This window comes from Sus scrofa, chromosome 8, assembly GCF_000003025.6.
Source record: "Sus scrofa isolate TJ Tabasco breed Duroc chromosome 8, Sscrofa11.1, whole genome shotgun sequence".
Lineage (NCBI taxonomy): Eukaryota > Metazoa > Chordata > Mammalia > Artiodactyla > Suidae > Sus > Sus scrofa.
The window spans coordinates 67,127,574-67,139,272 of NC_010450.4; the positions used below are offsets into that span (position 1 = coordinate 67,127,574).

Consider the following 11,699-nt stretch of genomic DNA (forward strand, 5'->3'; position numbering starts at 1 on the left):
CCCTCAAGCTTAATTTTCATTTATTCTCTGGGTCTATTATTACATTCTCATGATCAAAATCCATGGAGTTCTCTTGTAGCAACAAGGATCTTGCATTGTCACTGCAGTACCCGGGGTCGCTGTTGTGGTATGAATTCAATCCCTCATTCCCTGGTCCAGGAACTTACATATGCAGTGGACCAGGCCAAAAAAAAAAAAAAACAACCTGTAATATGTTCTCCCATGTAAGACATAACTACAATGAAAAGGAAGATTGCAGGATGGTCTCCTCTACTGACATCTAAAATAGAAATTTTTATAGTACACATATTTGAATTATCTAAAACATCTTATTTGAAAATAGGTTTTTAATGTACAAGAGCCTGAGTCTATTGACTTTTATGGCCTTTTGTTTTTTCCTTTTATATCTCTTGAGGGAGGGAAAGACCTCCTTCTGCTCTCCTAATGTAATTATGTGCTATTCACTAATTCCTTACATCTCTCTTTGATCAGAGAGCATAGTATCCACTATTTTTAGAACTGCATGTGCTCTTCAGTATCTGTTCAATTCTATTTAACCAACAACACTCTGTTCCAAGAATCCCTTACTTTTCTACCATCACTATTATTTCCTTATAAAATTCTTCCCACAGCATTCAGTGCCTCAGACAAAAATTTTATAGGCAAGAAGAACAGCTTTTTGTCACATTTTTAAATATCTAACTTTCTGAACTCAACAGAAAATACTTCTTTAAATAATTTCTTAACTAGGGTTTAGTTGTAAAGCTTTCACTGAGATTCATGAAACATGCTTGCCTATGTGATTTTTCATTAATTCCTAGAGGACATGACAGTGAGTTTTACTCTGCAGTTTTTAAGGGAAAAACAGGTTTTCATTGATTTACAAACAAACTCATTGGATTTCCCCAAATTACATTTCTCTATTTTGCTGGATTTTCTAAGTAAATACAGTAAGCATTGAAAGTAATACCCAAGTACTTTCTCTAATCATACACATATTATACCTTTTTATTTAAACTTATAGTGCAGGAGTTCCCATTGTGGATCAGTGGGTTAAGAATCTGACCTTGCCACAAGCTGTGGCATAGGTCGCAGATGAGGCTCAGATGGCTGTGGCATAAGCCTGAAGCTGCAGCTCCAATTTGACTCCTAGCCTTGGAAATTCTATATGCCACAGGTGTGGCCATTAAAAAACAAAAAGAAGAAAAATAAATAAATAAATGTATAGTGCAATTTATTCTAAATTTTTCTAACATTCAAAACCAAAGCACCTCCTAAACCTAAAGAGCAGACAAGTTACTGAAACTAAAATGAGACTACAAGACAATAACTGACTGACTGTTTCATTTGGTAATATCCCCTATTCTTTACCCCACAGGTCAGTGAGAGTCAGCAACCACGGCGCCGGGCAACAGGAAAGACAGTCAAGAGTCGACCAGTGCAGAGTTCCCCTGTCAGGATATTGCAAAGCCGATCTTCATCCACCCAGATCATTAGGAAACCTCAAACCTCTTCTCGTGCCTCTGTCACACCTGTGCTGACTAAAAAAGCAACTAGCCAATTATCTTCAAATCCAAGGCCATCAAGTAAAAAGAAAAAGCCATCACAAAGACAAAATCTACAAGTCAAGCCTAAACAAAGTACATTGACCTCTGCCAAGGGAGGGCTGACTCCTCATTCCTCTAGTCTAACAGGAAGAAATGTTCCACTGAAGGCCAGCAGAACTCTGAAACAGCCAAAAAAAGGTCAAAAGACAACTGCCAAGAAACAGTCAAAATGGACTGCAGCAACACCAAAATCATCTTCACCCATAAAGAAAAGTCTAAATGTATCTGAGAAATCCCTGTCCACCTCCGGTAAGAAGCAGTTGAATTTGTCAAGAACAGCTAAGGCAGCTTCAAAAAGAACTTCAGCTAAAAAGAAAAGTCCACAAAAATCCAAGAAAATCCAGTCTACACCTGCTAAGAAACAGTTAAAACAACCAGCAAGTAGAACAGTTCCAAAAACATCTTTACCTAAGAAGAAATCTAAAGCTTTGTCTGTATTACCCAAAGTACAATCATCTAAGTCCACGGCAATAAAAGATTCCCCCAAAACTTCTTCAACTTCCAGAAAAATACCAACCAAATCTCATAAAACTCTGTCTTCATCCACCAAGAAAAACCAGAAGCAGGCAAAAGCAGTTAAAACCATCCCCCCAAAAAGTGTAGCCAAAAAGAATACTCTGAAGAAACAAAAAAATAAACAGTTAACTCCAGTCCAAAAAAGGTCAGCTAAGACAACAGGAACAATAGCAGCTTCTAAAACCAAAAGAAAAAATCTAACTAAATCTAAAGCACCTACATCTGCCAAGATAAAGCTCAATCAGCCAAAAGATGTTTCAACAAAAAGGAAGACCCCTATAGCCAAAAAAACTTTTACTGCACCTACCAAGAAACAAGTGAATCACCCTACAACACGTAAACCAGTACTAAGAACACCACCATCCTCAAAGAAGAGACCAAATAAATCTAAAAGCTCCTTGTCTAAAACAGCTAGGAAGCATTCAAATCAAGCAAAAGAGGGCAAACCTCCAGCTCTCAAAAAAACTGTGGCCAAAAAGAAAAAACTAAAAAAACCTAAACCTGCTGCCAAAGGTCTGTCTAAGTCTACTCAAGCAGGACCGGAAAGATCTCTCGCTAAGAAGAAAATTCAAAAAACACCTACAGAGAAACAGCTCATGGCAAGTAAAAGAACTGCAAAAAAAGTTCTTACAAAGAGTAAATCTACAAAATCACCTAAAAAAAGACAGTCCAAAACTCTAACAGCAAAGAAAGAGCCTAGTAAATCCGAAAAGATACCATCTAAACCTCTTAAAAAAGGCGCACCTCAGCCTAAATCCCTTCAAGGCATAAAAAGACCACCTCCCTTAGCAGGCAAAATTGTAAAACAATCTAAAAAAGGGAAATCTCCACCTGTCAAAAAAAGGTTGAAGGCATCTAAACTAAAAGGATCTAAATCAGTTCAAGTTGCACGGAAAAAACGTCCACATAAAGTCAGAAAACCACCTCCTCCATCTAAATCTCATCATACTAAACGTCCTCGCCCACAACCCACAACCGAATCGACCACATAAGTGCCCACTGAAGGTTCATCCAGCCTATCCACCTCCACCAAGACCTTGGCCAAGTGCCCCACATCCCCAGGCACACCAACCTCATTTGCCTCATAAGCCACCCTGTCATAAGCCAAAACCTCCAACAAGACCTGCAGGGCCTGAAAGGATTACAACTAAAGGCCCAATTACTGCAACCAAGGGATCAGATGCAGTCACCAGGACACCTGAAACTCTGTCTTCAATGGCTGCTACCACTGTCCGAGTGACATCAACCATTAACTCAGCAATAGGTGCTGTCTCCACTACAACTGCATCTGTGACATCAGTGGCACCTTCAGTAGAATCTACATCACAAGAATCTACTGCTTCCAGCTCTACAACCTCCATAAACCCAGAAGCTGGCTCTACAACCCTCTTAACCTCTGCCTACACTATTGCACCTAATTTTACCATAGAGAACTCAGAAACTGAAGCAAATACAGCAAATGACAACACTTTTCCATCTACAGTTGATTCCACCATTCAGGTTGCCTCTACAACTTCAGCAAACCTAGGTACCACATCCTCTGCTATGGCTGCCACCACTGCTGCAGCCACAACCTCCACAGGTGTTGTAACCACAAATGTAGGGATTGGTGCCACCAGTGCTGGTGCTACCTCACCATCAGCCAGTGCTGCCACAACTCTTGCTTCTGCTACCACAAAAATACCTGGAACTGCTAGCACAGCTTCTGGTTCTGTCACAACCACAGTTGCACCTGGAGCCACATCCACAGATGTGCCAAGTTCTATAACCACCAGTGCACCTGGTCCTACCACCACAGCTACATCAATTTCTGTTATCACACCAGTGGATGAGACTACCACTGAACCAGTGGTCGACACAACCACTGAAGCTGATGAGACTACCACTGAACCAGTTGTCAACACAACCACTGAAGCTGATGAGACTACCACTGAACCAGTGGTCAACACAACCACTGAAGCTGATGAGACTACCATTGAACAAGTGATGGACACAACCACTGAAGTTACCACTCCAGTGGATGAGGAAACCACAGAATCAGCTGATGACACAACTGTAGCTTCTACAACAAGTTTACCTAATGAGGTCACAACTGGTGCAATGGGCTCCACAACCTTGGAAACAGACCTCACATCCACTGCTACTACAACCACTGGATCCTCAACCCCAACACCTCTGGGAACAATCACCACAACAACAGCAGCCTCTTCAACCCTAAAGCTAGACACGACTACCAGTGGTGTGGTCACAACCTCAGCCATTGGTATTACAGCTGCAGCTCCTGGTACAACTGTAGCAGGTGCTGACACTTCAGCTCCTGTTACTTCTATTACAACTGCTGTTCCTGGCACAACTGTAGCAGGTGCTGACACTTCGGCTCCTGTTACTTCAGTGTTTCCTACTGAACTTGGTGTATTGACTACTCTGAGTGAAACTACCACCCAGGCTTCTGTAGCTACAAGTCCAGGGGAAAAGTCTACCACTGGGCCAGCAGATGACACAACCACTGAAGCTACCACAACTGGACCTGCTAATGCCACAGCCCCATTAGACTCTACATCTCCAGTTGTAAGTACAACTGTTTCAGCTACAACTAGAATATCTGAGGGAGCTGCCACCATAACTACTTCAGCCTCCACAACTCCAGGGGTTGATGCCACCACAAGTGCTACTACTATACCTAGAGTCACTAGTACCACATCTCCTGATGCCACCACATCTGTATCTACTACAGCAACAGCGCTTCAGCTGCAACCACAGTCCCCATAGCAGCCAGCACTGGAACAACAGCAGCTTCCACAAGTATTGTGACCACACCATCAATCTCAGGAGCCGCAACTATTGCCGGTACAAGTGTACCAGGTATTGCCACTGCCAATACCACCCCAGTTACTATTGCCTCTACTGATGAACCAGATATTTCAACCACTGAAGCTACAACTCTAGAGAATGAGGAAACTACTCAATTTGCATATGACACTACCACTGAAGTTCCCACTACAACTCTATCACTTTCCATCACAGAAGCTGAAATAACTGCCACTGATGGTGAGGTCACTACTGACTCAGCAGATGCTACTACTCTTCCTGCCACAAGTATGGCAGCTACCACAACTCCTGCAGAGTCCACAGAACCTTCTGTAGTTTCCACAGCTGCAACAGATACTACCACTCCACCTCCTGAAGGAACCTCTACTGCCACAGCCATCACAGCAGGAACCACAACCAACACATCTGAAACTGATGCTATCACCACTGCCCCAGTAGCAACCTCTGGTCCTACAACTACAGTGGCCATCAATACAGCCTCCACTGAAACCACTACTGCTGCTGACGGTGGCACAGAAGCACCATCTGTTACCACAACCACAGAAAATTCACCTACAACTGGCGAGAACCCTCCTTTTACACTGTAAAAGCAATATAGCAGCATGTCTCAAGCACCTGGTAACAGGTAAATTACTGCATGCAAATAACGAAATGAAGAAATTCAGTAGTGTTCTATATATTTCTAAATAGCTTATGTTATGGCTCGTTACTCTTGATCTGCCCCAACTCTTTGCAATTCTATAAAAAAAAAGCAGATATTCTCCCATTTTACAAATAGGATACAGAGTTGTGGGATTTGCTCAAATTCAGAACACATGGTGGTAAAGCCAGGGCTTGAATCCCAATGCTCTAATACTTAGCCAAAAGTAAGAAAGCTTAGAATTCTAGAATAGTGATCCTTGAAGATATTTTAGTAGACAGCTGAATCACAATCACTTGGCTTATTTTTCAAAATAAAGGTTACTGAGCTCTGCCATTCTAGATACTATATATACTTCTCATAAAATATTTGAGGGAAGTGAGGAGTCTGATGAGGTTAAGGGTGTAAAAAAAAAAAGACAGTATTTCAGAAAGGTAAATTGGCAGATATATAAGCTCAAACATGAGAATGAATATCACAGTTAAGAAACCATAAGCACTTGTACTTGACTGAGAAAAAGTGAAACCTCCATTAAGTTCTGATAGAAATGAGAGCATAATACTACTATTAAGAAAGAAAGTCCTTGGAGAAGAAAATATAGAAAATTTGTAGTCATAAAGATACAATATAACAAAAAACTAGTCTGGATTACGGCACCATGATATAAAATTCTTAAAATAGAAGGAGCAGATCTGGGACTATTTCAGAGAAAAGATTGCTGGAATGTTAATCTATCAACATTTTATAAAGGTTTTTTTTTTTTAACAAAACATAGATAAAAACATTCTATGTAGTAGTAATGATGGTTTAGGCCTTAAACACAGCTAGTTAGTTCCCTATACTTTACTCTAAACATAAAACGTCTAACTAGATATGTTTTACTCTAAAATAGAATTATGAGCTGTCAGGAAAATAAGAAGAGTGGTGCTGGGAGCAGGGGCAGGTGAGCCATGTAGAACAGCCCATTAGAATGACCCATTTCACTTTAGAAATAGAAACTAGCGATTTTAAATCAAATAGGTGATATTTATAGGACAATAGGAATTAATTTTATATTTCTCAACCTTTTTTTCGAGGTAATACTCTACCTAAATACTATGTTTCTCACCTTAACTTTTGCCAATATTGCCTCGAGAGTTGACTATCATCGTACTTCAGAAATGAGACCAATCTAGAAATTTTTCTTTTTTTAACTCTCTTATCTCTAAATGTGTTCATTTTTACTTCTTCAGCTTTTGTTCAATAAATCATTTTGAAAAGCATGTATCCTTTGTTGGGTTGGCATCTGTGTCAGTTTCATACATTTGGAAATTAAAGAACAATATGCTTGTCCCACTAAAAAGCTCCCAATAATGAGTAATATTTAAATAAAAGGTAGACCAAGACCTTGATGTTCCCCTCAGCTTTGCCTAAATTTAGACAGGTTTGTTCCCGACTCTAGGCCCCCGGAATCTTAACAGATTTCCTTAGAAAAAAACTTTAAATTGTAAATTCTTTCTCTGCCCCTTTGAGATATAAATCCTTTTAAAGACTCTTTCCAACTTTCCAACTGAGGAATGTCTTTCTTAAGGCCCTAGGAGCGAAGGGACAGTGCCTCTATCTCTCAACCTCTGTAGCAGGGTACCATCAATGAACAAACACAGATAGTCCAATCACAGAGGAAAACATCTGCAGACTCAAGAATTACACTACATGCTCCATACATCCCACTGATCCACGTCTCCATAATATCCTCCAGAACTTTTCTGCTAGCTCACCCCCGGTGCTTAAAAACCTCTCATCTTCTGTTTCAGCAGAGTTGACAACTGCAATAGTCTTGAATGAAGTCTCCCTTTCTTATTTTAACTATGTTCCGTAGTTTTTTTATTTCACAAGGAATGCATAAACTATGAACAAATAAAATGTGGGTTAAGCCAAGCCCCACAAGAAGACATCGAAAGAATGAAAGCAGAGGGTCATGCCATTAACATACTCTGAAATATCCTTGCCATTTTGCCTACTTTGAAGGCCATGGAAATTATAAAGCTTTTGAGACAGAATTCTGAATTAAATAAATATGCCTTTTTTTTTTTTAAAGGCCACACCTGTGGCATATGGATGTTGCCGGGCTAGGAGTCGAACAAGAGCTGCAGCTGTTGGCCTACAGCCACACTGGATCTCAGTCCACATCTTCGACCTACACCACAGCCCACAGCAATGCTGGATCCTTAACCCACTGAGTGAGGCCAGGGATCAAACCTACATCCTCATGGATACTAGTCGGGTTCTTAACCTGCTGAACCACAATGGAAATGCCAATAAATAGGCTTTTAAATGTGTAGATGACTTCTGAAGAAAATAACAGTAAGGGAAATCCCTACAACATAAAAACAAAATGGAAATGAAACAGGGATGAGAAGCTGTGTGTGGACTCTGAGGCTGTGCTGAAGGACATGGTTTATCTTGGTAAACTAGGAGCTGAAATTTTAAAACCTAGATGACAACAAACAAATGGGCATTGAACCCATTCCAGAAAAATAGTTGGTACTGAGTTTCTCCACATAAATCTCAGACTCTTGGAGAGCTACCTCCATTTCTCAAATGGATTCAAAAATTTTGGTCACCAGTAAAGGGGAGTGATAAGCAATGTGCTGTGCTCACTTGAATCTGAAAAATTAAAGGGAATTAAAGAGACAGGGCGCAGACAACGAGAATGAATGATTCCTTTCCAATAATACCATAAAAACAAAGAAACAGAAGCAATATTCAAATAAGGGCTGAGAAACAGATTATTCACATTTTCATTAAAATAAAAAACATGTAGACATTTTTTATAAAACAAACCAAAACCTGCATGAATCTTGGCCATATCATTCCCTGGAGCAAGATCTATTATTTATTTATTTATTTATTTATTTTTTTGTCTTTTTGCTATTTCTTTGGGCCGCTCCTGCGGCATATGGAGGCTCCCAGGCTAGGGGTCGAATCGGAGATGTAGCCACTGGCCTACGCCAGAGCCACAGCAACGTGGGATCCGAGCCGCGTCTGCAAACTACACCACAGCTCACGGCAACGCCGGATCGTTAACCCACTGAGCAAGGGCAGGGACCGAACCCGCAACCTCATGGTTCCTAGTCGGATTCGTTAACCACCGCACCACGACGGGAACTCCTGGAGCAAGGTCTAAGTATTAATCACACTAATGGATTCATCAGACCAGGCCTGACTCAGGGGGATCCTCTTTGCAAATAAATCAACATTAGGAAAATAATATGGCCATCCTGAAGGTTCAAGTATTGCCCAGCTTGTCTAGATATCTAAAGTACTTTCAAGGTTACCATTTAATTTCCAGAACACTAACAATAATAATAGCTGACAATTACTGAATGCTAATATGAACTTTACATGTTCATTGACTCTAACTGAATTTGAGTTACAGTTTGTGAGGTTGATTCTATTAGGCACTTTTTAAAGATGAGAAAAAATGAGGCTTTGGAGAGGTTGTTTTGCTCAAAGAGCTAGGAGGTGGTAGATGTATCATTTATAAAATTATGTCTAAGGTAAAATAAATGAAAAGTTAACACACAACTAATTTAATTGCAGATAACATCTTCAGCATAGAAATCTTGCTCAAAACACATGAGAAGGTGAAATTCCCCTGAAAGAAATGGGCATATAAACTAAGGTATTTTAAAACATGATCCATGTCAAGATGGCTCAGAGAGCTATACTACTACACTGGACACTCAGGATACTTACTATCTTCATTCTAACAAAGGTCTTAAAAAAGAAATAGTATAAGGAAAATTTTATTTAGAATTTTGATTTCCTGATAATCTGACAAATTTAGATGACTATCTTTGAGATAATCAATATCAACACCCAAAACAGAATTACCATATGATCCAGCAATCCCACTCCTGGGCACCTATCCAGAAAAAAACAGGACTCAAAAAAATACATGTACCCCAACGTTCATTGTAGCACTATATACAATAGCCAAGACATGGAAACAACCTAAATGTCCATCAACAGAGGAGTGGATAAAGAAGATGTGGTACATATACACAATGGAATATTACTCAGCCATTAAAAGGAAAGAAATAATGGCATTTGCAGCAACATAGATGGACCTAGAAATTATCATGCTAAGTGAAGTTAGTCAGAGACACAAATACCATATGCTATCACTTGTGTGGAATCCTAAAAAAGGTTACAATGAACGTATTTACAAAACAGAAACTGACTCACAGATTTTGAAAAACTTATGGTTACCAAAGGAAATAGGTTTGTGGGGGTGGGGAGGGATGGGATAAGGGTTTGGGATGGAAATGTTCTAAATTAGGTTGTTATGATGGTTGTACAACTAAAAATATAATAAAATTCATTGAATTAAAAAAATAAGATAAAATAAAATAAAATAGAAGAATTAAAAAAAAAATCAATACCCAGGGTACTGAGGAAAGGGCATCTGACACCATGACAATTCAATATAACAGGAGGCAGACCATACCCCTTTTCTAGGGTTTAAACACAAAAGAATTGTTTGTATTAAATTGCAATTTTAAAATGTACATGAAAAGAAATTTAAAAAACAAAAAGAGAAAACAGAGTAAATGAATCCAAAAAAATTAAAATAAATAAAATACACATGAAAAGAAGTATGTTGTATTTATTTCTGAATTATAGAAATTCACATCTAGTCCTTGTTAGCACAGACAATAAAAAAAAAACAAAAGGCACAATCACAAGTGCACAATCCACTTAGTTTTTCCAAGGGAGCATACCATGTAACCACCACTGCCCAGATGAAGAAATAGAGCATGATAAGCACAGAAGTCTTTCATATGTTCCCTCCCAGTCATTATCCTTGACCAAAGTAACTCCCCTTCTGACATTCACCACTTCATTTTTGAGCTCCAGATCCCTACTCCAATTGCTCTATGAAATGAAAAGATCCATCCAGCTACCAGGGAAGCATCTCAAATGCTGCCATGTTTGAAAAGGGATGTGTTGTCTTTGCCTCCTGTAACCTTCTGTCCCTCCGGTCTCCATCTCTACCATCATCTATTATCCATCCCGTGTCCAAACTACACATCTCAGTACTGTCCTCAACTCTTCCAATCCTCACTCTGTATTCTATTGATTCTCTCCCAATTATTTTGTTTTCTTTTCTTCAATGATATTTTCTTTTCACACAACCTTATTTTTTATAGAGACTTATGACCTCTGATCTAGATTGGGGTTAAGAGTCTGCAAACTATCCTCCCTGCCTCTAACTACTCTCATCCCTCTTCCTCAAGATGACTGAAATATTCAAGGTATCACAACAGTGTAACATTGCTGGGGCAAAGTGAGCCTTAGAAAAGCTGGAAGGTAGGTAGGTAGGAGGTAATGGGGAACAATATTCTGCAGAGCCTTTAAGACTTTAGCTTTGTTTTTAGCAAGTGAACAGTCACTGGAGGCCTTGAGCAAAAGAGTAGCATGATCTGACTAATATTTAAAAGGAACACTATAACCGCCTCTAATGATAATAAAAACTTGAAATAGGAAACCAGTTAAAATATTAAAATAGTAACTAAGGTAAGTGTTGGTGGAAGCTTGGATCAAGATGGTAGTGGAGGAACTAGTAAAAAATCATCAGGGTCTGGATATATTTTGAAGGCAGAGCCATTAATAATTCCTTAAGATACCACAGCTTCCTTATCCCTTCATCTGTCAATGGACATTTAAGTGGCTTCCATGTATTGGCTATTGTAAATAGTGCTAAAATGAACATTGGGGTGCATGTATCTTTTTAAATTACGGTTTTCTTCAGAAATATGCCCAGGATTGTGAAATAATGACATTTGCAGTAACATGGATGGACCTAAAAATTATCATACTAAGTAAAGTAAGCCAGACAGAGAAAGACATTATATGCTATCACTTATATATGGAATCCAAAAAAACTGATACAGGAGTTCCCGTGGTAGTGCTGCGGAAACAAATCCAACTAGGAACCATGAGGTTGAAAGTTCGATCCCTGGCCCTACTCAGAGGGTTAAGGCTCCGGCATTGCCGTGAGCTGTGGTGTAGGTCACAAATGTGGCTCGGATATCGCATTGCTGTGGCTCTGGCGTAGGCTG

General features: G+C 39.5%; 1 protein-coding gene across 1 annotated transcript; it reads left to right on the plus strand.

Annotated features, from left to right (window-relative positions):
* LOC110262119 (mucin-5AC-like) lies at positions 3,114 to 6,854 on the plus strand. The gene has a single exon (XM_021101415.1). It carries the CDS (start codon positions 3,339 to 3,341, stop codon positions 4,890 to 4,892), a length of 1,554 nt encoding a protein of 517 aa, XP_020957074.1. The 5' UTR covers positions 3,114 to 3,338; the 3' UTR covers positions 4,893 to 6,854.